Genomic DNA, 25,601 nt, shown 5'->3' on the forward strand with positions numbered 1-25,601 from the left:
GGATACAAAATGAACCAGTGAAAAGGGATATATTGGGTTGGCCAAAAAGTTCGTCTGGGTTTTTTCTGTAAGATGTTATGGGAAAACCCGAACGAACTTTGTGTCCAGCCTGATAATATTAATGTTCTTTTGGTTACAAGTAACAGAAACCAACTTAAGCAAAAAGGATTGTTTATTGGAAGAATCCCAAGAAAGCCTCCCAGAAACAAAGTAAGAGGTTAACAGCCAAGAAGTGGAGCAGTTTGTGGAATTTCCCCTCCAGGGTTCAGCCGAAAATTAACATGCTATCTGCAGGGCCCTGGGTTTCTGTATCTCTGTTCAAAATTTCAAGAAGCTGAAAAAAAGATGCACAGTCTAGCTGGGGGTAGTTCCTCAGTGCTGGTCCTGTCACTTGAGATCATTCACTTGGAAACCTGGCCTCTCCAGCTCCTTCCCGTCTCTTGTCCAACTTTTGATCTTAGGGAAATCACTTCTTCTATCTTTACTTTATTTGTTAACTTGAAATGAAAATGACATTTTTCGAAGGTGCGGGCCATAAGAAGAGTGCTAGTGGGATATTTATTTCATAAGGAAAAGTCATAAAGTTAGAAGTGAAATGAAGTGTAATGAAAACTCACTGCCACTAAAGAACTTAATTAAGTGCCCTTAAAAACCACAAATCTCCAGCAACTTCTCCAAATCAAACCTGTTTTTCAGATATCCACATTTTATCTCCATTGTAGGAAGGAGGTCCCTCCTTTCACTCCTGTGCCAGGTCATGATTCCGGCTAGAAGTCACTAGTTCTAGTTACTCTGTGTTTTCTGCTTCTTCTTTAGTGGAAAATGATGAAATTCCTTCATTTTGTAGACTTCAAGCAGAAAGAAGGCTAAAAGTGTATTTTTAAAACCTTATTTTCCTTTAATAACTTATCCGTGTAAACATGGCCTTCATTCATTTAAAAACTTGTGTGGTGGGAGCGGGGGATGTTTTGTTCACTGCTGTATTCCTAAGGCTCATAACAGTGCCTTGCACATAGTAGGTGTTCAATAAGTAATTGTTACTCAGCGGTAAAAAAGGATGAAATAATACCATTTGCAGCAACATGGATGGACCTAGCGATTATCATACTAGGTAAAGTAAGCCGGACAGAGAAAGACACATATCATGTGATACCACTTATATGTGGAATCTAAAAAAAAAATGATCCAAATGAACTTATATACAAAACAGAAGTAGACCCACAGACACAGAAAACAAACTTAGGGTTACCAAAGGGGAGAGGGATAAACTAGGAGTTTGGGATTAACATATACACACTACTCTATATAATATAGATAACCAACAAGGACCTACTGTATAGCACAGGGAACTCTACTCAATATTTTGTAATAACCCATAAGGGAAAAGAATTTGAAAAGGCAAATATGTATATATATATGTGTGTATATATATATATATATATATATATATATATATATATATGTGTATATATATATATATATATATATATAAAACTGAATCACTTTGCTGTACACCTGAAACTAACACAACATTGTAAGTCAACTATACCTCAATGAAAAATAAGTAATTGTTAAATGAATGAATGATTTTATGACATGTTAAAGTGAGGTGATTTGTCTACTTATTTTCAACATGAAGAATACAACAGAATTTATCAAAGTTTAAGATGTGTATATGCTTTGGGTGTGTAATGTCAGGCCATCAATGGAGATACACCAACTATAATACCATTTTATAAAGAGTGGATTTTAGTATCAAACAGATCACCTTAAATGTCATCTGAGGCAGGTTAATCATGGAATTACCAAAGAACCTCTAACTTAGAGTACACTTAAAGTAAAATAATAAAGCACTATTTCAGTAAGTCCAATGCTATATTATTGGCTATTATAAAAACAGAAAATCTTGTCTGTGAATCAACAGAAAAAAAATCAATTGGTCTAAATACAATGTTCAGAATTTTGTTTCCTTTATACATACAGTCAAAAAAAATTAACAACAAAATGTATTAGTAAAATATAAAAGCACATATATTGTTAATAAAAAAGTGCTTATTAACAATTTGGTGTTTCAAATATACCAGCTACAGCTTTCATATTTCCTGTTTTTATAGTGATGATTGCCCTCCTAGTATACAGCTGTTTCTCAGTTGTAACTACAGAGGGTGTAACAAAACCTAAGAACAACCATTTAAAGAGAAAATCGTTTCTTGGTATTAATTCGTTTCATCAATAAATTATATTTTAAAAAGCTTTCAGCTATAAGATGAATAAAGTCTGAGGATTTAATGTGTAACATGGTGACTATAGTTGATAACACTATATTGTATATTTGAGTTTTACTAAAACAGTAGAACTTAAAGGTCCTCACCAAAATATAAATAAATATACACACATATAAAATATGTGAGGTGATAGATGTGTTAATTAACTAGATGAGAGGAATCTTCACAATGTACACGTATATCAAATCATCACAATGTATGCTTTAAATATCTTACAGTTTTATTCATCAGTTATACCTCAATAAGGCCAATGAATGAAAAAATTGTATTTAAGTGAAATCAGGGTTACATACTTAAGGTAACTGGAAACATTTTGATAAAATGGTATACCTCTGTGTATTCATTTTTAGAAAATAAACACACATTTTCATTTCATCCATCCTTACGGTTATTGGGAACTTTATAATTTGCTTACGAATTACAAGGAAATATGTAGAGTGTAGGATTGTTAAAAAGTGCCAGGTGGACAGCACGTAGCACACAAGCTCTCTGTCAGTTCAGGAACAGGTATAAAAGGGATGCGGAGGCAGGTCCTTGTTTCTGCAGTGCTTCTTAATTCCGCTGAGAATGATTCATCTCTAAGAAGGAAAGGAAAGAGGTGGATTGATCTCTAGGCTAATTCTATTCCTAATCTCTTTGCGCCTGCTAACAGCGTTGCTTGCACTGCTGTGGCATTTTTTTCCTGTTGTCATGGACACTTCTCCATTGAAAACACACAGATGCTTGCTGACTGTCCATTTTCTTCACTTTGCCTGGTGAGTCTTGGGTCTGATTCAGGCTTTGATTAAAGCAAGAATTACTCAGTAGAAATCCATTCTTCTTATTTCATATAAAACTCGATGTGTGATTCCAGTGAGAAATTAAATGAATTGTGATTTTTTTTTTTTTTTAAGAAAAGTCAAAAAGATTTATGAAGCCCAGGTGCCTGTGGATACCTTATTTTCACAGATTTTCACAGCAGGAAACCACTTTTACGAACATGCCAATTAAGAGAGATTGTTTCACGAATGTATCAAACGATAGGATTTCATTATTTTATAAATGTGTAATCTAGTGTGGTTTCTAAGGGAAAGATAGTTTTATTCATAAATATATTGATTCATGACAAGGCTTATGTTTTTACTCTCCACTTGTGCTTACTATGGACTCCTCTCCCAAAACTGAAAGGCAGTGAGGTATTTTTGAAAAAGCATACCAGGCTTTGGAATCACACAGCCATGTTCAAATACTAGTTCCACCACCGTGTGACCTTGGACCTGGTACTTTACCTCCCTGTAACTTGTCTTCTTTCTTCTTTTTCTTTTCATCTCTAAAATAGCATCTACCTTTTAGAGTTGTTCTTAGGATTAAATGAGATAGTGTATGTAGTGTGTCTGGCATAATCACTGAATCAGTGGACCAAAGATCTTTCAATATGAGAACGATGAGCTAGAATCCTTGGTCTTTGTTTTTCTTTCACTATCCTGTGAGTCTCTGGAGGCCAGGACTGAAGTTCCCCATCTTGGTGTTCTGTGTTTAATACTGTTGCACTTAGTAGGGTATTCACTGTAGTGAGGGTTTGCAGAATTCCACTTCAAAGCTCAGCTGGACTGTGTCAGTTCAACTTCTCCTTTATACTGTTTCCTCTGCTTTCTGCATCTCATGTTTTTCAAGCACTTATCAATTTTGCAACCTATGGATGACCTTGTTTCTGACACTTCTGTTAACAGGAGGTAAAACTAAGAATTTTTGTGTTGAGTGCAGATCTTAGGAACGCAGTGTTTATCAGGGCACTGACCTAAGAAAATATTCATGCTCTGTTCCTCCCGGAATTTTAGCTACTGGGAAATGAGTTAATTATTTTGCCATTGGCGTCAAATTTTTGGAGGACTGCCCTAGCAGAAATCATAATTTACCCTCTGCTTATGTGAAGGCAGTTTTGTAGCTGTTCAAGCGCTATATAGCTGTAGGATAGTGGTCCTGTTATTATCTTAATCAGACAGTACAGCTGATATAATTCCCTTTGCTAAAGAGCAGTGTCTTAGCTGTAAAGCAGAGCAAGTGGAAAGGACTGCAGCGTGACACACACTTGCTTGGACACTTAACTCCAAGGCCCTGGGCACAAATGCTTAGTCAACGTTCAATAAGCATCACCGGCTCCAACTAAGAAAATAGATATTTGTTCTTTGGTGACACCATCGTAAGGTATTATCATAATAAAAACTATTTGCAACTTTTGTTTGTGCTCAATTAGTCAAAAAAGGCTTTGCTTCTATTTTTGGCATTGCTGGTCAGTCATGACAATAGTAAAGCATGCGTCAGCATCAGAATATAGTTTAAAAGACATTGACTCATTGTTGGTTGCCTAATACTCTCCTTTTCTTGCACCATGAATGTTGACTTACTTTAACTTTGCTTTCTTTGTGTTTGCGGTGTCACTGTAAAATACCAAGATCTGTTTTATAGTCACACAAGACTAAATTTGGGGGAATTGCTTATCCCTACAACTAGTAGAATTGGAGGGAAATTATCCTTACAAGTTAGTCGTGAGAAGAACCTCGATTTGACCAAAAAAACACATGATACAGACTGTGAAATCCTGACTTGGCACCGATAGAGCAGAAAATAGGTCATTTAACAAGCCATCAGCTAAATGTGAGCTAGAAACCTACCATTATTTGTAGTTCATTTGGTCCCGAATAATGGCAGTTTGCTCTCTTTGACAGTCGTGGGACCTCCAGCAGGTTGCTTCATCTCCCTGAGCTTTAATGAATTCATTTGTAAAATGGAAATGTGAGTTGCTGCCTACTCAGGCTGGAGTGAGTCGTCAGGTACCATTAGGGTCATGTCTGGGAATCACTGAAATGTCAGCGCCAGTCTCCCCCATCCAAGAGCAGATTGGAAGGAACGCTAGAAGAATGCAGCCAAGCGAAGGGGACCACTGTGCCCATGTGCCCTGACCTCAGACACCTGCCATCCCATGCATCATATGTTCCTGCCCTCCCCTGAGCCTCAGAATCCTCAGATGTCAGAACTGGATTCACGCAGTATAGGTTGTGGCCTCACCAGAGATAACTTTCAGTGACTGTGGAAAGGAGACAAATGAAGGGGTTCTTTGTGACATGAGACCCAAGCCATAAATCTGGTAGAGCATTAAGCAAGGGACCAAGAACTTAAAGAATGACTCTTAGAGGCCGCTGCCACCCTGTGTACAACACCAGAGATGGGGCATGCATGGCTTAATGATCATTAATCCTTCCAAAAATTTTTAGGCTCGGAAGAAGTTGCCAAGCCTGCCTAAGAGTTACAAAAGCTGAAAACTATTTTACATTCAGTAGGTACTCAAGCGTTGTTGGCAATAATTCGCACCAGCATTGGAGCTCTTAAGAATTTAATTTTGTGAGTTTTATGTTTGAAAAAGGTAGTAGCAAGTTAGAATACGGTGCAGAGGAGAAAAACACAAATTACTAAAGGTCCAGGAGTAAAGAAGGGAATAGATTTTATAAGGAGGAAAAAAAGACAAAAGCTTGACTCAATAAGTTTTTATCTTTTTGAAGAGATGTCTGTGGATGAGATGGCTATCAGGTGTTTTCTGTCAATAAGACAACTAAACAAGATCACCTCAGCAGGAAAATTTTAGATTAGACATGACTCTCCCTGAAAGATTTCACCCCATCCCTGTGACTTCGGCTGAGCACACGATTTGTGTGTCTGTCTCTCTAATCAAACTAAGAGCTCCTTCAGATAAGGTCTGTATGGTAATTTATGAATTCCTTCTACCTAGCCCCATGTCAGGCATTTAGAAGATGCACGATTCGTATACTTTTTTTAATGCTAAATTAAATCAGCAGTTCTGGAAAGCAGTCTTTCCTAAAACTATTTCCTCCCTCAAATTTAGCCCATTTCCACTCCTCTTTTTAAACAGTCAGCTAGACTCAAAACATTGGAATCCTTGTTGACTCCTTACGTTTCCTTCCTAGCCGTTTCTCCTCCTCACATCTAATTAGTCTTCTGTTCCTATGGATTCTTTTTTCACCACTTCTTTGAATCTGTATTTCTTCTTTGGGATTCCTGTTGCCATCACTGGCTCGGGTCCCTAGTTCACGCTCAAACACTGATCTCTTCAGTAAAATGTCTTTGGCTTTTCACTCTAATCCCAGCCTGTGTGTTTAAGTTAGGTCAGTTGTCCCAAAACGCTACTTGCGCTTTCCCTGCCCAAAAATCTTCAGCATCTGTCTCCCAAATTTTTACAAGAGCTCTACAGTTTGTCTATACTAAATCTGTAGGTGTATCTTCCACTCTATCCCTATATTAACTTGATATTTCAAGCAATGGTTAGCTTTTGCCTTTCCTTGGGTATGTTGTAAGTCTTCTTTCCTCTGCTCTGGGTTATTATTCCTACCAGAATTCCCTTTCTTCCTAGTCTCACCTTCCCAAATCCTCCAAGGTTCACAATTGTCCCAAAATACTTCTGTAGACTTCCTCACTGGTTCCCACAGTACTCTCATGCTGTACTCAACTATTTAGCATATGGTATGAACTGGAAAGTTAATTGTTGAAAGGGGGATGTTTCAGAACAAGAACAACATCTGACTAGCCATTGTTAAAAGTAGTTCTGCCTTCACGGGAGAACCCTATCTGAAAACCTTATAAAGTTTTTTGGAACGTTTAACGTCTGTAGCAATCTGAGAGAAAAAGCACTTGAGAATCTTGTGTCTACCCATTAGCGAAATTATTTGTAGGCATGTTTTACACTTTGAGCATCTTTCCTTTTAGGTGCATTTAGAGCATAGAGTGCATTTCTCTAATTACGAAATTTTGTATTTTAACAAATATTCTCCTGCACACTTATTTTGACATTTAATCTTGGATTCATACCCAATTCTGGGTACAAAACCAACGAGTCCTTACCAGCCTTAATGATCTTAGAAGCATTTTGAGCGCTGCTGGGTACACAAAGCACGTTCATTATTGACCTCTCATCCAAGTTGCTTCTTTGGAGAAAGCTACGAGAGCTACTGATATTTTTTACTTAACGAATTGCTAAGTAACAGGTGACGGAGAGTGACTAGCTGACAAAACTAGGTAGAACACTCATCTTAAGAGAACCCAAAGGGGGAGATTTGTCCAAAGAGAAAAACTGTTTCCCCCAACCCCTACCCCCACCCCCAAGAATTTATTCTGTTGTATTTTGTTTTGCAAACAGACAAAGGGACCGGCAGAGCTCAGGAGGGTTTTGTGTTGCACCGAGGTTGGGGGCAAGAATTTGAAAGGGATCAGTGAATCAGATGTAATGTGGACCCTGTTGAGCCACCCAATCTCTCTTTTTTGCTGACGGTCAGTATTCCAGTTATAAAAAGCTGCAGAGGCATTTCCGCCCGCTCGAAAGAACTTTATCCCTGTTTTTATTCTGACATACCTATTATGACTTTGTTCACTAAGCAGAAGGAATTATGGGAAATGAAAATTCAATGGCATGTTTTTATTAAAGAGCTATGTGTGTATCTTCATGGAGAAATTAAAGAACCAAGCAGAATCCTATGTTTTCCTTTCAGGTAACAGAAATTGCCTTGTTCATTCTCACTAACAGTGATTTGGTTGAACCAGAAAACAAAGTAGCATAAAATGAGAAGGCTTATATACAAAGCATATTTTATATTTTAAAAAAAAGAAGTCAGTGATGCTATGAATTTCTGTGATTCTAAAAATCAAATTAAAACATAATCACAGGGACTTCCTTGGTGGTGCAGTGGGTAAGAATCCACTTGCCAATGCACAGGACACGGGTTCGAGCCCTGGTCCAGGAAGATCCCACATGCCGGGGAGCAGCTAAGCCCATGAGCCACAACTACTGAAGCCCGTGCACCTAGAGCCCGTGCTCTGAATCAAGAGAAGCCACTGCAATGAGAAGCCTGTGCACCGCAACGAAGAGTAGCCCCCGCTCGCCGCAACAAGAGAAAGCCTGAGAGCAGCAACGAAGACCCAACACAGCCAAAAAAAAAAAAAAAAACCATAATCACAAAAAATCTGTGCACATGTATTCTGTGGGGCAGGGATGGTGGTTTAAGGAGGGAATGCTTAAAAGCCGTATTTCTCCTTTGCCTTCCTCAGTGCTGTAAGTATAGAGAATTGCACATCTTCAAATCCAGCTGCTGATACTTGGCAACAGACTCTGTTGGTCCCCCTTTCTGTATGTAGTAGACATTTTCCTGCAAACTGCAAGTAAATGAAAAGTTTACAAGCCACATGTTTTTGTGGCAAACTTTATCCCTTTTGTGATACTCTATTTAAACATGTTTTTAAATGTCACCTTCAGCTTTTTGATTTCGTGGCCTAATTTCCCTAATCCTCACTATGTAGATCTTCATCTTAAGTCACATAATTTGCTAGAGAAGTATTTAGATGAGACTGTGACTTCCTTGATGGCAGAATACTTGCCATGTTTACGTTTAGATTTCAGCTCCTTCCTTACAGGAGGACAGACGCGTTCAGACATGGGAAAAGGAGTAAGAAAATAGAATATCAGGCAGCTATGAAAAGGAGTCTTATAAACAGAATAACATTATTAATGTCCCTTTACATTTTAGTTCAGATGTCTATATTTTTACAAATCTAATTTATTTGAAGTGGGATTAACCTGTATTTAGTTGCCTGAATGTGTCTAAGATTAAGAATGTGTCACATACTTCTCTTACTTAATATCTACTTTGAGTTTAGTAGGTCTTCCTGAAAATAAAGTCAAATTTAAAAGTCCTTGACTATGAGTCATCTTTAAATAAGAGATCTCTGTTAACCTCAGGTAACTCTGCAAGTCTGAGAAATGAAGGTTAACCTCATTAATTTTGTAAAAATTTGCCAGACATCAAGGGATTTGAAACCGCCTAGAAAAATAATAAGATATTCAACAAAGTTGCTTGTTTTAAAGGCTAAACTGTAATCCATGAAAGAATTACCAAAAGGTGGTGTGTGCATATAAAACAGGCAGTTTAAAGAAATTGACTTTGAACCTGAAAAAAAAAAGAATGCTACTCATTAGAAACCAAAACTTGCAGCGGAATGTTTATGTATGGCCATTAGGATAAGAACTGAATAAAGAATGTCTCCTTTATAACAAATACTGAGTTTATTTTATTGGAAACTTTTAAAAGAAAATACGTCATGTAAAAGTTAAAGGAGCACCTATTTTACTTCATCTTGAAATAGTCATATTGGTTTTCTTGCCATATAATCTCCCAAGGAACTTTGTAGGTCCTCAGTTTCTCTTTCCTGAGGAGCATTTATGCTATCAAAATTGCAAACTTAGGAGAAATCATGGATCGCATCTTTAGTTGTCTCGAATGCATATTTTTATCTTCCAGAGTTTTTATTTCCAGAGAGATATTTCTAAAGAACTGTTCTAAAGAAATGTCTTCTAAAGAAGTTCAGGCTTTACCTCTTCTCATTGACATTCATTATTTTTAAAGGGAGTGAGGAATAGAATTTGGAACTTATAATACTGGTTGTATCTTTTGCCTTCAAAGATTTATACTCATTGTGACACCCTAGTACAGAAATGACTGAAATCTGTTCATGCAAAGAAGGTGATTGGTCTATCAGAGGAAGAGTTGTGTTTCAAACAGAATAACTTAAGCTTCTTTTACTTTTCTTGATGACATACAAATTCTAGCAAAAGGAAAGCAACCAGATTATAAAGTACAATTCATTAATGCCCACGTAATTTGTTAACCTCTTGAAAGGAAGAGTGACCATTGAATCATTGTCATGATTTCGATCACTCTAGCTGTTGCTGCCCTTTCATCCATCGTTACATGGAATGGGATACTTAGATTTTAACTTTGCTCTGGGATTTGATAACTTAGAGAACAATACATTTAAAATGATTTTATTCCTGTAGGAGTAGTCCTTTGCTTTTTGTCTCGGAGAAACCATTGTCTTTTACTTAAAACTTACTCCACAACAATTAAAACAAAACAACCAAAAAAAAAAAAAAAAGAGAGTATCACGTTCAGTGGTAATATTCACTCAGGGATTTGTTATGATATTGAATTTTAGGATATGTGTATGCATATTTTTAGTGCTGTAAAAGATATTAGCAGTCTTCCAGTGAGACTTTCCCATAAGAAATGAAGATGCAAAGCTGTTTAGAGGATTATTGGGCATCAGTGGGATCGCAACCAGAACTGAATTTACTGACTTGTGGTCCTCTGTTCTCTTTATTTTTTGCAAACAAGAACAAAATGATAAGAAAAAAAAATCTCATCATCAATGCAGTTCCTTCTTATTCAGAGAAAAGTACACTACATCAGACTAGTTGAGGGTATGGTTCAATTGAGTATAAAACGATAGTGTTTTAGTGGAGATTACTTATAAAATACATGAGATTAGAGTTGGCCTTTATACAAGCAGTGGGGTTTTTTTTCTTTTTTAGTATCTTTTAGCTTTATGAATAATTCATCTGATTAGAAACTGAAGTTACTTCTGTACTGTACTCCAAATTAAAGTGCATATTTAGTGCCCCTGTTGTTTGGACTATAATTTATTCAAGGCGTGCTTGTTATATAATGAGTCTGATTTTTCTGTGTGACTGCGGAATCAATCCTATTTCTTTATAATCACATCTTGCATATTATATTGTGTATTTTTGATTAATTCCCACGTTTAAAAAATGCCACTCATGGTCTTCCTCATGCTAAGAGGTCACCCATGGGCTCCGGAAAAGGGGAAATGCTAAGCCTTTTTTAAAAACTAGAATGGCATTTCAATTTTAACACTGAATCCTACTGTCACATAGGCATGGTATACACACGCACTGCCCCTGAATTCTATGAACCAGTTTCATGTGCATCAGTGATTAGATCGTTCGTTTGTACCTCTGTTGACATTTCTTCTTTTAGCTGAATGGATTTCAGTCTACCTGGAGACTGCTTCTCTCAGTAAGAGCCTTTAGCCCATAAAACTCCCTCCCCCACAAAGATAATATGTCCCCAAAACTCCTTGCCAAACAAATTTGCCCTAGAAAAAGATCCTTTACAGATACTCATCCTCAACAAAGGCATTGAGCGAGGAGCAGTTGAGTTGATCCAGACACCACTCTTTCCATAACCACTGATGCCTCTGTGAAGGCACCATCACTGCCAGACTGCCATGCCTCGATCATGCTGAAGCCACCACCTCTCGCCTGTCCCCACGCGGCCTGCCGGAGTCCTGTTCATCCTTCTCTGCTCAGATCAAAAGTCGGCTGCCATTTCACTACATCTTCAGTGATCCCCTCTCTCCCTTCGGTTGTAATTGTCAAAAGCTTTGGTTTAGCCCATCTTGTTATATATTGTTCTACTTTGCTGTTAGTTATTGAAGCCCTTTCCTCCTAATTTTAAACTCCTAGAGATTAGGGATCTTGTTATCTTCATTTCAGTATTCATCTTAAATGGCAGACAAGGAATCATTGGGTTAATTTTCATTGAGAGTGGGCCGTTCGGGGAGAAATGGAAATCAGCCTTCGTCCTGAGATGTAATGGGTGCTTCTTAGGATGTCCCCAAAGAATTTCGGGCAGCAGTGGTCACACTCTCAATGTGATGAGGGAACTTACACTCTGTGGCCTTCTGTTTCCCTATGTGTAAAGGTGGGCAACTAAAGAAAGAATAGGAAAAAATAAGTACATGAAAGTATTTATATCATTGTAGGTGATATTTAAATGAGACATATCACAAACATTCTAAACTCTGAACTCTGGACCTTGGAACAGTAGTAGTGAGAGTATTAGTTGACTACTTACTCTGTACATTGCTGAGTTACTCTGTAAGTTGACCACCTACTCTGTAGTTACTACTCATTCAGAGTACAGCACTAAGTAGACAGATAGATGGATTCACACATACATACAAAATAAGTTCATGTGATGTTATTAACTAGTACTGTTGGATCTGAGGAAGAGGGTGAAATCCCCACCTTTGTCTTTTGTTTCTTTATATCGAGTCATCCAAGGAATATAAAAAAGAATGTGTATATATATGTATAACTGAGTCATTTTGCTGTACAGCAGAAATGAACACAACATTGTAAATCAACTATACTTCAATTTAAAAAAAGAGTTAAAAAAAAAAAAAAAGAGTCATCCTATCCACCTTCTCATTGAAGCAGGTTATAGTTGGTGGTTAAGATGCTGAAACCCACAAGTTGCTTTATGCTCATTCTTAGGGGTCCCCAATTTTGAGGAGACTTCATGCATACGTGAATGAACACTGGCTCAGCACTAGACTGTTGTTGTTTGCCTTATTCTTCACTGTTGAGGAGCTGGTGGGAATTTGTTCATTCCTCCTGCACGTTTTCAAACCACCATTGTTTGAGAGGTCGTGTAGTACAGTAGAGCACAGACTCCGGGTGGTCTGTGGCATCCCAGCCATGGCTACACGTTTTGCTCATTAGACCAATGAGTAGGCTGCAAACATCAAAACACTTCTGTTTGCTGCCTCTCTATTTGCTTAGCTCTTATTAAGATGCATGATATGCTGTGCGCCTCCCCTATGTGTTCTGTGATTCCTATTACTCATCCCTAGTCAACCCAGGTAAGAAATAAAAAGAGGGTCTTGCATTCCTTTTATTCATCATCTGGTTTGATTGGAAAAAGTCAACTCTAATCGTGTATTGCTATCAGTGACATGGAAAAAAAAAAGAAAGGAAGCAAGTTGGAAAAATTTAGGAAAGGTAACTGTATCTATAAAGGCTAAAAAGACTAAAATTAACCTAGTGGTCTTTTACCTGGGCAATTGATTAATCAGTTAATTGATTAATTATCAATTAGTTAATCAATCTCCTGCCTGCCTGTTGTCCAAGTTTTCTTGCTTCCTCTCTTATTCTTTCCTCTCTCCTGCGTTGTGTAATATTTCAAATATACGGAAAAGGGCCTGGGGCAGGAATCAGCGTGGCTTGTTGGAGCAATCACCAGACCGCCTACGTGACTGTGACTGCCCAGTGAGCTCCAAGAGGAAAGGAGGAAGAGGTTGCAGGGCCAAGGGCTTTTGTTAAGGATTTTGTTCTATGTGGTGTGATAGGAAGCCTTTGAGCATGATTTAATTTATGTTTTTAAAAGGCCACTCTAGGTGTCACAGAGAGTGGGAGTGATAGGCGAGTTGGCGGATCCAGCTGTAATTCAACCCAGATGATGGCTGGTGCCGTGGGGGTGATGAGAAATGGCCATATTGGGGATATATTTTGAAAGTAGAGCTGACAGAACTTTCAAATAGATTCCTTTTGGAATAAGACAGGAGTCAAGCTCAATTCCTAGTCTTGTAGTCAGAGCATTTGGGTGAAGGGTGAAACTGTTCACCATGGCGTTTGTTGAGGGACTGGGGGCAGAAGTGAATCAAGAGTTGGCTTTGGAACCTGTTCAGTTTGAGTTGTCTATTCGATGTCCAAATGGAGGTGGCAAGTAGGCAATTGGATATAGGAGTCTAGAGCTCGAGGGAACAGTCAAGGTTTATACATACTTTCTCAACAATCATCTTTGTGTAGGTGGTTTTTAAAACCTTGGGGCTGGTTGAAATCACCTAGGGTGAGAATGGAAAGAAGTGAAGATCCCGGGCTGAAGCTTGAGGCATCTTACAGAATTGGAGAAGGAGTGGCCAGTGGGATAGAGCGAACCAGAGGAATGTTCCATGAAATTAAATTCATTTGGAGTGTGTTAGGTTCTGATTGTTGATTTCGTTGACTGTCCTTAGTATTAGACTGTTTGATGATTTGGGATTGTGGAATTTTTGTTTTCATCTCTCATTCTGCCCTTGCACAAAACCACCCTGATCCCAGCCCCAGCCCCATTCCCTGGCGTCAAATGGCACCCTAGATGCTGTGCCCTACGTCTTCTGACCTTCAAGCCCCTTAACCCAACAGAAGCTGAACTTCCAGTTGTCCCTACCTGATTCCTATCCAGGTGGCAATTTACATTAAGTTCATTTCTGGCCCACAGAGATGTTTATTTTGTTTTTGAGTGTGGCTAGGTTTTGTCTCTCTCTTTTAAAAAACTCTTTATACTTCATCATTGCTGCCTCTTTGGAGCAAGGTGGTCCATCGAAAACATGACCCGACTGTGCCATGCCATGCTATCCAGAAGTCTCCTTCATACCTTGCATTTCTATTTGTTCTTGGTTTTTATATCCCTCTTTTTTTAAAAATGGGATTTTTTAAGATGAAAAGTTCACATTTAATAGATCTTTCATCATTCCTGTTTAAGTGTGTGTTTTTCTGTCTTTGTCTCAATTATTTACGTCTGTTGTTTTAATTCATTTTAATGACTCTGGAAGTCAAATGTCTAAGTTACTTTTTTTAAAATAGGGCTTTTAGTATATTATCCTAAAATATTGCTGGGGCTTTTAGGCAAAAAGATGCAATTCCAACTGGTCTGCTTAATGCATCTACTTATCAGGATGGGATAAGGATATTGTTTTAGCCTAACTCAATTTATTGTAGCTAACACATGCAGACTGAGAATTGGTTGAGTTGGGAGTAAATAGTGTGTACACAGGATACTTGCCTTGACATCCTCTTGGTTAATGTAGTGAAAATCCTTTAATACGTGCCTGTGTGTTCATGGGGTAAATCAAACATGCAAAATCTTTATCTCTGTAAAACTTAGAGATACCCTGACCCTTCATAAGTATACCTAAGAGCTGGACTAAGTGCCATAGTGTCATTTGGAAAAGCAGGGGTAAGAATAATGTCCCTGGGCAGAGCACTCATGCACCTAAGATGTTTTCAGATAAATCACAGTGTGGAGCATACATGAGATGGCCATAATATTACAGTGTGTGACCATTCATCCCATGCACTTTGATATAATTAAGGAGAATGGTGAAATAGAAGTGTAATCATTTCTCCAAGAGGGAATGTCAATCCATTAATGAGTAGAAGGCTTATTATTGTCAGTTGAAGCAGCAGATTTTTGCCCAGCAATTTGGATTGCTGAGTTGGTGTGTTCACAGAAGTAGATGTTCATTTCAGGCTGTGATAGAAGGGAGGGGAACACTTTTGAAGAGGATTTTTTGTTTTTTTTTTTAGTTTGGTTGGTTCTTTTAAACCAATGACTGCATTTTGAAATGACTGCAATTCTGGGCATTATAATAAAAATTTAATAAGCATGAAATATAATTTCTAAATATAAAGAAGTAATTGACATATAAAAGAGTATTACTCAAGTATTTATGCATTTGCGTAAAACCAAATAATCTTGAAATAGCCCTTTACTACCATTATATTGATGCATTAAAATCATAGCCCATTTTTTTTATTAAATGTCATAGATTACTTACCCTTGTTTTTCTTGTGACTATCCGCAGATCAGAGTAAGTACTAAGAAATACTGTCTGGTTAGGTTGTTGGAAGAATACTTTCACGCTACTAGAGCAGCTTTCTAGGGTTTATACAATAATTCTTCAAAAAGTTGGAAACTGGTCTACTGAGACAATAAAAAGATGGAGGCCATGTTTTTCCCCAGGTTATACGGTGATGTTTACCAACTAACAACCCATTAATTGAATTTATATGAGAATTTGTTCGTTGCTTTCACTACTTAAATTTCATTGGCAACTTAGGGACTTCGTATAATTACTTTGAGCAACTTCATTGGCTCTGTGAAAGACATAGTAACATTGATGACATTTTTATGGAATCCGACATATATTAAATACTTAATACACATCATGTTGCTCATGTTCAGAAAAATGTAGACAGCCTTTAGAAATAACGCATGTAATATTGTGGGTTTTGGTGTTGCTTTTGTTAAATTTTTAGTTTGTTTTCTGTAGAAAGTCCAACTTTGCTCTTTGCAAAGTTCTTTCCAGTAACTAGTGAGCCAGTATTTCTTTTGGGGGAATTTGGCAGTAATAATTGGGAATTCAGCTTTTAAATTATGAGTTATGTATTATGGCAGATTTTCAAGAGCTGTTTTATATATCAGTACATTGTCATTTCTTCATATATGACAAGGATATTTTTCTCTAAAATCGAGTAAAGGAATAAATATTTCTTAAATTGTTTTAAGTGTTTAGGATGAAAATCTTATCCTTTCTGTTTTGTAACTTTACTATCAGCAAATAATTTGGGATTTAATAGTTTAATAGTTCAATGGACTTTAATTTCCATTCATGTGATATCATGTCATACTGTAGGACTGAGTTGCTTAATGAACATTATGTTCTATGTACCTCTTTCTTTTATTCAAATTTTATAAAATGTACAACATCCTTTTGTTCCTTGGTATACCCATGTCTTAGTAAGTTGAGCGTTCTGGGGAGACATTCCCTCTTTCTGGTCTCTGTGGCACATTTTTAAGCCACATTGTTGAAATTGATTTAAACACAAGATTAGTTTAGTTTAGTTTTTTCCTTTCTAGTGGTGTACTTGAAAACTCCAATCAGCAAGAATTTCTCTTTTCAGCAAAGTTTATTAGGAGAACTCTATTTTCTTTAAAAATTAACAAAAACCTGTCACAAAACTTAGGAATTAGGATCCTTCTTTGTTGACATAAGTAGCCTGAAACACGAAGCTAACTAAATTGCATCAGATTTCAGAAACTAATAATCATACATTTGGGAAAAAGAGCTTCCACACAACCTGTGTTCTGTCAGAGTAATTTAATTAGAGGTAGTGATATTTCAATGTAATTTGTTAATGGGCACATTCTGCAGAAAAAAAAAAAAGAGTAATTCTGCCTGAACACTGATCATTTTATATATTTTTAGCTGGATTCTGTCAAAAGAAAGGGTTTTCATTGAATTTCATGAAACAGAGATGCCTGGAGGAAGAATATCAATGAAGTGAAGAACAGAAGAACAGCTTGAATTTTTTGAGTTACTAGAATTGCATATAAGGGAGAATGTAATAATCTTACTGCTTTTCCAAAGGTTTAATATATGAAATTGTATGCATAGCATTATTGGACAATTGAAAATCTAAATTTCATATTCTGAATGTCATAATCATTATCATCCCTACTGCTTGTTTTGATTTTCTTCAATTTCACGAAGAATATCATAGCTCTTTATTCCTTTCTTTTATTTGTGGCAACTTGTATATAGATGTTAATTAAATACTACATGACTTGCCCTGGAAAGAAAATGAAATAACAGCTTCTCTAGATTTTATAACATTTTAGAGAACATTATAATAAAACCTCTTGCTTTTGGTGGGGAAATACCAAGGCTTTTAGTAATAAGAAATATTTTAGTTGTATTAATTTGATCTACAATAAGTTTGATTCTGACTTATTTCATTTCATAGACACTTCATCCTAATTCTGCTGCAGTGAGAGGGATTTAGGTCACTCAAGTTGATACCTTATCATGATAGGCTAGGATGTGCTGCAGTAACAATTACCCCCATTCTTCTGTGCTTAACATTAAAAAAGTCAATTTCCCCTTCCTGCAAAGAAATCCTCCGTGGAAGCAGGAGACTCTCCAGGGCAGTTCTCCATGGCTGGGCTCACTCACCCCTGGGGGTTTGATCCTGTTATTATCTGCGTTTAACATGTCCTTTCTTTTTTTTTTTTTTTTTAACATTTTTTAAAATTTATTTATTTATTTATTTATTTATTTATTTTTGGCTGTGTTGGGTCTTCGTTTCTGTGCGAGGGCTTTCTCTAGTTGTGGCAAGTGGGGGCCACTCTTCATCGCGGTGCGCGGGCCTCTCACTGTCGCGGCCTCTCTTGTTGCGGAGCACAGGGTCCAGACGCGCAGGCTCAGTATTTGTGGCTCACGGGCCTAGTTGCTCTGCGGCATGTGGGATCTTCCCAGACCAGGGCTCGAACCCGTGTCCCCTGCATTGGCAGGCAGATTCTCAACCACTGCGCCACCAGGGAAGCCCTGACATGTCCTTTCTTAATTGCCACTGCAGGGAAAGAGGGCATCAACTTTTTCTTTTTTTTTAATTTCTGCTGTTCAGCAAAGTGACTCAGGTGTCTATATATATATATATACATACATACATACATATATATATATGTATGTATATATATTCTTTTTTATATTCTTTTCCATTATGGTTTATCCCAGAACATTCAATATAGTTCCCTGTGCTATACAGTAGGACCTTGTTGTCCATCCATTCTCTATGCATCTACTAACCCCAGACTCCCATTCCATCCCTTCCCAACACGCCCTGCCCTGCTGCCCCTGGCAATCACAAGTCTGTTCTCTATGTCTGCGAGTTTCGTAAAGAACTTCATTTGTGTCATATTTTAGATTCCACATGTAAGTGATATCATAAGGTATTTGTCTTTCTCTTTTTGACTTACTTCACTTAGTATGATAATCTCTAGTTGCATCCATGCTGCTGCAAATGGCATTATTTCATTCTTTTTTTATGGCTGAGTAGTATTCCATTGCATATATGTACCACATCTTCTTTATCCATTACTCTCTCAGTGGACATTTAGGTTGCTTCTATGTCTTGGTTATTGTGAATAGTGCTGCTATGAACATAGGGGTACATGTATCTTTCTGAATTATAGTTTTGTCTGGCTGTAGAGGGTATCAACTTTTAAATGCTGCTGCTGGGAAGCGATATGTGTGACTTCAATCCCCAGATTTTATTGGCCAAAGTAAGCCACATGGTCATGCTGAAGGCCAAGGAGATGAGAAGTGTCATCTTTCTGAATGTTTAGAAAGAGGAGAAAAACTGAAATTATTGGTCATCATTTGCAATGCCAACTGAAGTGTTAATATTTCAGCAGTATGGCAAAACAGATCAGTGTTTCCCAACCAGATTGCCAAGAATGGGATATAAGTGTGCTGTGAATACTCATGGTTGAACTTTTTTATAGTGTTAAAAATGTGAAGGCATTTTTATTATAAAACAGGTCAGTAAATTAACTCACAATAGTGAAAATTACATTTGAATGCTCTTTCATGGCTTTCTGTAAAAACTTCCTGAAAGTTTTTATTATTTTTATTATTTTTCTCTCTTGCTAAGACTTGCATAGACCCAAGTCTCCACATAGCATCTCCCCAGATCTTTTCATTGACCAAGTACTCGCCGCACATGGAGTGAGCACCAAAGTGTCCCCTTTCCCAATGAAGTCCCCCAGTCACCTGATCATTGTTTTTATAGCAGTGTTTTTATCCTAAGTGAAAATTTTGTGCAAATGTTACTTTTATTATTCTTTCAATTTAATTTGCTTGCATCTTTTGCTCATACTTTTCTCCATTTAATTCTAAAAGAGAAGGTATATATAAATTTTATCTTTTTATGTTTTTGTCAGGTACCAGAGAATTATTAACGTTGTTAGATTTCTCAGTTGTTTATTTCTTCTTCCCTCCTTCTTTTTCTTTTTTCCACTTTCTTCTTTTGCTTTTTTCCCTTTATTCCTGTTGGATTTTAAAGTTAACAGTCAAAATCTTTTCTCGATGGAAACCAATAGTCAATTTTTGTGTGTTTTTTAAAATTAAAATGTCTCTATTATGTTAAATTTATATAGGTTTTTGGAAACAAATTCCTTAGAATTAAATTGATTGGTTTTTCTGGACATAAAATTTACTAAATTACTAAACAGGACTGTAAGTTGCAGAAATGGATTGTTTTCAAAATATTTTTTGATTATCCAGAACTGTAAATAATGATTATATTTTGTACATTTTTAAGACTTTCAATTCTTAAATTAAATGAAAATTAATATTCAGTATTACAATTTAGATTACAGTATGTTTAATTTTCCAAGCTTTTCATATACCTTATTTTTAAATGTTTTAACAATGCAGAAGACCTGAAATATATTTATTTTATAGTTGTAATATTTATAATATTCATTAGTATATTATAGGACAATATTACTTATAGTTTACTATTTATATATTATATGTATATTATATATTATTTACAGATAGATTTTCTGAAGCTATACATGCCTGCAGTCTCTTTTGTCTTTAGATTTCATTTTAAAGTATGTTTACTTTCCCAACCCAGTGGAAAATGGAAAGACTTCAGTTACAAAAACCCCTTCAAATGTTTTCCCTCAAATTGGAATTCATGCGTCCTTATAATTATTCTCACACTTGGTCTAAAGGTTTTATTTGATGCAAAAGTGAGCCAGTGAAGCTACATGCAGGACTAATTTTGTGGTCACTGTACCCCAAAACAACCAATTTAGGCAGAAGAAATTTTGGATTCTCTTAAGCAGAAAGTAAGGAAATTCCTTTATGAGATTGAATATAACACTACATGATCAAGCTCTAAAAGCCATTTATGGGATTTTACACTTAATGCCTTAGGCGAAAATGCCTCACACAAAGGTAGAATTTCTTATTTTACCAGCCTATATACGTATCATCAATGCTGTACTGGAAACCAAGGAAGTAGAAGAAATAGAAAAGGAGCCACTTTTGAATAATACACTCAGGAGAGGTACTGTTGGCATGTCACACATCATAGTGACAGCACGAATCAAAAAGATTATTAGATCAAAAGAGTGATCATTGCATGTTGGTGACTTTAAGGAATTAATAAATATGTTGGTTAATAGCAGTCGTTAGAATCCTTGAAGAGCATTATTCATTTTGAAAAAAAAAGGAAGACAAACTTTTGTATATCATATATTCAAAGACCCAAATGAACACTTTCAAGCAAGATTTTAAGCAAATATTACATGAGGCTGTTGCTCTGGCCCTAATGGCTTGAAGGTATAATGGCTATAAACGGTATGAAGATATAAACATCAGGAGTTTAATCTGAGAGCCCCATGATTCTATGTTAGTTTTTACTCACCTAGAAACTCTTGTATATAAAGGTTTGCTCATAAATCTTAAAACCACATAAATTGATATTATGAAAATAAATGGCAACAGCTTTATGCAAAGATCAGGGATTAGAAAACCATATTTGCTGATATATACCGAAGTGCACAAGCTGTCCAAAGGGCACTTTTTTTGCAAGAGTTTATTAGCTAATAGAAAAATGGATTGTGAGTGTGTTTGAATGTTGTTCACTGCAGATTTGTTGAAGGAGAGTTATTCGCTTGAAAAAAATAGCCTACTTAACTGACATTTTGGAGCATCTGAATGAACTTAATTGAAAATCGCAAAGGCCATGTAAATATTACACATACTCACCGTGCTTATGGATTTGAAGCAAAGTTCAACTTTGGAAAAAGGATAAAAATGATTCATTTGTGATATTTAGTTGGTGTTATATTTTAAATCCTAAGGAGGGCTTCCCTGGTGGTGCAGTGGTTGAGAGTCTGCCTGCCAATGCGGGGAGCGCGGGTTCGAGCCCTGGTCTGGGAAAATCCCACGTGCCGCGGAGCAACTCGGCCCGTGAGCCACAACTACTGAGCCTGCGCGTCTGGAGCCTGTGCTCCGCAACGGGAGAGGCCGCGACAGTGAGAGGACCGCGCACCGCGATGAAGAGTGGCCCCCGCTCGCCACAACTAGAGAAAGCCCTCGAACAGAAACGAAGACCCAACACAGCCATACATACATACATACATAAAAAGAATGTAAGCAGACAAGAATAGCATTAAAAAAAAATAAAATAAAATAAAAATTTAAATCCTAAGGAAAAATTATTGACTGTTAGAGCAATACCTATATATGCTTGAAGTCAAGTGTTATCATTATTTTAAAATACTTAAGATGAAAAAATATGAAAACTTTTACATTTCCACAAGGAATTTCAACATTGTATTTGTCAATTAAGGAAAAGAAGGACCAGGAAATTTAATCAGTGTATCCCTCATGGTTCATGACAAGAAAGAACTTTCTGTCAGTTGGAGAAAAAGTGATGAACTCTGTGATACCCATTTGCTACCACCGACTTTTGTGAATAAAGTTTGCCTTGGTGGTAATTATCAAGCATGTGATGTCTCTGTCATAGAACTTGTTATTAAAAAGGCATTTCATGCAAATAAGCTCAAATTTCTTATTAAAGATTTAAAAAAATTTTTTGTATGGAAGTTTTATGTGTATTTAATAGTCAGTATGTTTCCCAAAACTCTATATTTCATTTTTCTTATCATAATTATATGCTATAAAGAAAATGTAATGACTTTTTCCACCAAGGTCCATATGGAAATTTCCAAACTGTCTCTAGTGTATCCTACTGTGCATGTGTGAAAAGGATTGGTGGACCCTAAATGGTTCTAGGAAAAATTGTTCCTCAAATTGAAACTCAGAAAGGGCCTAGAGTAAGCAAAGAATATCTAAGCAGATTTATCAGCAAACCTGCACTTGGTAACCTTTCTCCATTGGAATCTGTAACACCATGAAATCCTTAATGTTGAGACAGTTCTTCTCTACCTTCCTCCCTATCACTTCTTCACTAATAGATAGCTAGCTCCTTAATAAACATTGCCCTGTCCCCATAGAAGGAGACCATCTGTTAACACTGTGAAACTATTTCTGTTTTCCCAATATGCCTTCAGAAATAGCAATTAATGTGGGGAAAAAATACAATAAAAAAGTCAAAGGGATATTTAGGCACAACACTCTTTTACAGTGTTCTCTCATAATTGTTTCTAAATATGGGTGATGTTTTACTTAGGCAAAAATTATAAACTGTATGTGTGTATTTGCACATTTTCATTTCTGTGGTTTATGTAGTGCTATTAACTGCTAATACATTTAATATATAAGATCCGTGGTTTGCCGTTAATATTTTATAAGGATATTATGGTTTTATGGTCAACATTAATTTGAGATATTGCTTTAAGAGTCAAAAGTACTTTAAAATAATTATTTCACTGGTGTTTAATTTCATATTAATCATGTTAGCAAAGTTTTATGTAGGCTAGAACACAGTAACTACATATTATATGTAAACAATGCAATGGCTCTAATAATAAATTTCTTGTTTAATATAATGATGTTTTTAGGCACAAACATTTGTGTGTAGAGTTGTTTTAAATTTGAATGATCCAGTGGATCAAGTTTGTTTTCTCAGTTGTCTAAGGCAACTTATTTCCTTTTCTCCTATGTTTTGAAATTCTGCAGTTTCTACTCTAAGTTATTTGAGCACTTAAGCAAAATTAATGCTTTAATGTAAAGAAGATTGTCAGAAAATAATATTTCAAGTTGAGTTCGATTGTTTTTAAAATAACAGAATTTCAACTTTATTACATGTCTGATAAAATATTATGACTTTCATGAAACTACACTCAGTATCTCCATACATAGGGTGTTTATGTAAAGTTATTGATTCAGTTATATTATCCAGCTCCAGCTAATACCACGTTGGGGCAATTCACTGGAACTCATGTTTGGGAGAGACAGGATATTGACAACTATGTACTCCTTTTAAATATCTAATAATATAGCTAGTTCCCCTAAAGGAAGTATTTTTAAAATTATTAATAGACTTTATTTTTTAGAACAATTCTAAGTTTACAGAACAATTGAGCACCAAGTGAAGAGTTCCATATCCACCCCACCCCATAGTTTTCCCTATTATTAACGTCTTGCATTAATGTGGCACATTTGTTACAACCAATAATGATACATTACTGTAAAGTCCTTAATTTTACTTTAGGATTCACCCTTTGTGTTGCTCAGTCCATGAGTTTTGACAAACGCATACTGTCATGTATCTGCCATCACAGTATCATATAGAATAGTGTCACTGCTAAGGATGCATTTTAATTTAAAATAAATGTATCATCACCTTTTCTTAGAAACCTATATATTAAAAAATGATCAAACTGCTTCGTATTTTGAAAAATAAAGGTTGAAAATCTTATTATATTACTCAGAATTCTTTACCTACTATCCACTAGGAAAATGTGTTAATAACAGAAACAGCTTGGTTCCAGTGAACTATATATTTCTCCTCACAAGTCATATAACTATGATGTTTGCCTTCCTCATCTTCAAAGTTAAAATTTAAATCTAATCTTAATTTTACCATGTCCCTTGAATATCTCTTTCTCCCTTCCAAGTGGCTTCTGTCCACTCTCCTTTTTATTTTTAACCAGGTTTTTTGGTAAACATATTTTGCCATAGTCCTCCTGAAAACCATTTTGAAAGTCCATAAATGGTAAATAAATATATTATATAAATTATAAATATGTATTAGTGCTGTAACTAAGATTCTATAACATAGCGGTTTTCCACTTTTTCCTATTAATTTCTATGTTTCTGTAAAAACTTTCTCCTAAGTAAGTTTCAGCGCTTGGTGCTAGGGCAGAAGTGAATCTGGTCAATTTTGAGAAAATATTCATGGTGCATCTAAGTCATAAGTGAGCAAAACAACACACAATAAACACTGACCAATGGTAAACAAATGGAATTCGTGTATTATCCATTTATTAGACTACAGAGTGAGTGGTTTAAATGACAGAAATTTATTTTCACACAGTTCTGGAGGCTGGAAGTCTGAGATCAAGGGGCCAGCAGGTTTGGGTTTTCTTGAGACCTTTCTCTTTGGCTTGCAGATGGCCATCTTTTCCTCTGTCCGTACAACGGTCTTTCCTCTATGTACATGTGCATCTATGTCCAAATTTCCTCTTCTTATAAGACACCAGTCATATTGGATGAGGGCCCAGCCATATGAGCTCATTTACCTTAATTACCTCTTTAAAAACCGTGTCTCCAAATATACTTATATTCTAAGGTACTGGGAATTAGGGCTTCAGCCTGTGAATTTTGGGGAACAGAATTCAGTCCATAACACTCATTGAAATTAATAAGCTTTTTAATTTGCATGACTTGAAAACAGTAAAACCTGGTAATTATTGATTAAGCATGTGAACCAGGCATATTTTGTGCATTAAATCACAACCACAGGATGAAGTCAGGATTGATACTTCACTAAGGAGAACTTTTTCAGTTGGCAATGGACCTTGAGTTGAGGTATTGATTCCACTGGTTGAATGTACAAAGGGAATTATGTAATACAAGACCTTTCTTTAAAACTGAGTAATGCCCCAAATGCTGCTTATTTTAATATTAAAACAATGAAAATTACCAGTTGTTTAAAAAACCCAGAACAATTTAATAACAGAAATATTAAACCAATGGGGGCAGGGGTACTAGAAAAGCGAAACAATTTTAAGTAACTGACCATTATGCAGTTTCCTCCCACGTGTTTTCTCCGATGTTAGACTCTCTGGGATCACTCACTTCTCATTCATAGGATGTGCAGTGACCCTTTGTAGGAAAACACACATTTTTTCCTTCTTTGCTAATACATTTTTTCAAAGGCCTCTATCTTTCCTAGTCTGCATCTTTCTAACACCTGAATCCAAATAGGTAAGCTGAGTACCAAGTTAGCCGAAGTCAGTGGCAGTAACAGGGAGTGTGAATTTTTCGCATTTGCCACACACTCTCATTAGCCCGTGAGGGGCTCAGCTCCTCCCCTCTGTGGGA

General features: G+C 36.4%; 1 protein-coding gene across 2 annotated transcripts in view; it reads left to right on the top strand.

Moving 5' to 3' along the window:
* CDH2 (cadherin 2) overlaps positions 1-25,601 on the top strand; it is a 213,051-nt gene that overhangs the window by 124,866 nt on the left and 62,584 nt on the right. The window contains exon 1 of one of the 2 annotated variants that reach the window (XM_082416012.1): positions 7,460-7,819. The exons of the other annotated variant lie outside the window; for it this stretch is intronic. Coding sequence (XP_082272138.1) covers positions 7,741-7,819 — 79 coding nt within the window. The 5' untranslated portion in view covers positions 7,460-7,740. Of the gene's footprint in view, positions 1-7,459; positions 7,820-25,601 lie in introns of those variants that run through there. 2 annotated transcript variants of the gene reach the window in all.

The sequence above is a fragment of the Balaenoptera physalus genome (assembly GCF_965194825.1).
Source record: "Balaenoptera physalus genome assembly, chromosome: 12".
Lineage (NCBI taxonomy): Eukaryota > Metazoa > Chordata > Mammalia > Artiodactyla > Balaenopteridae > Balaenoptera > Balaenoptera physalus.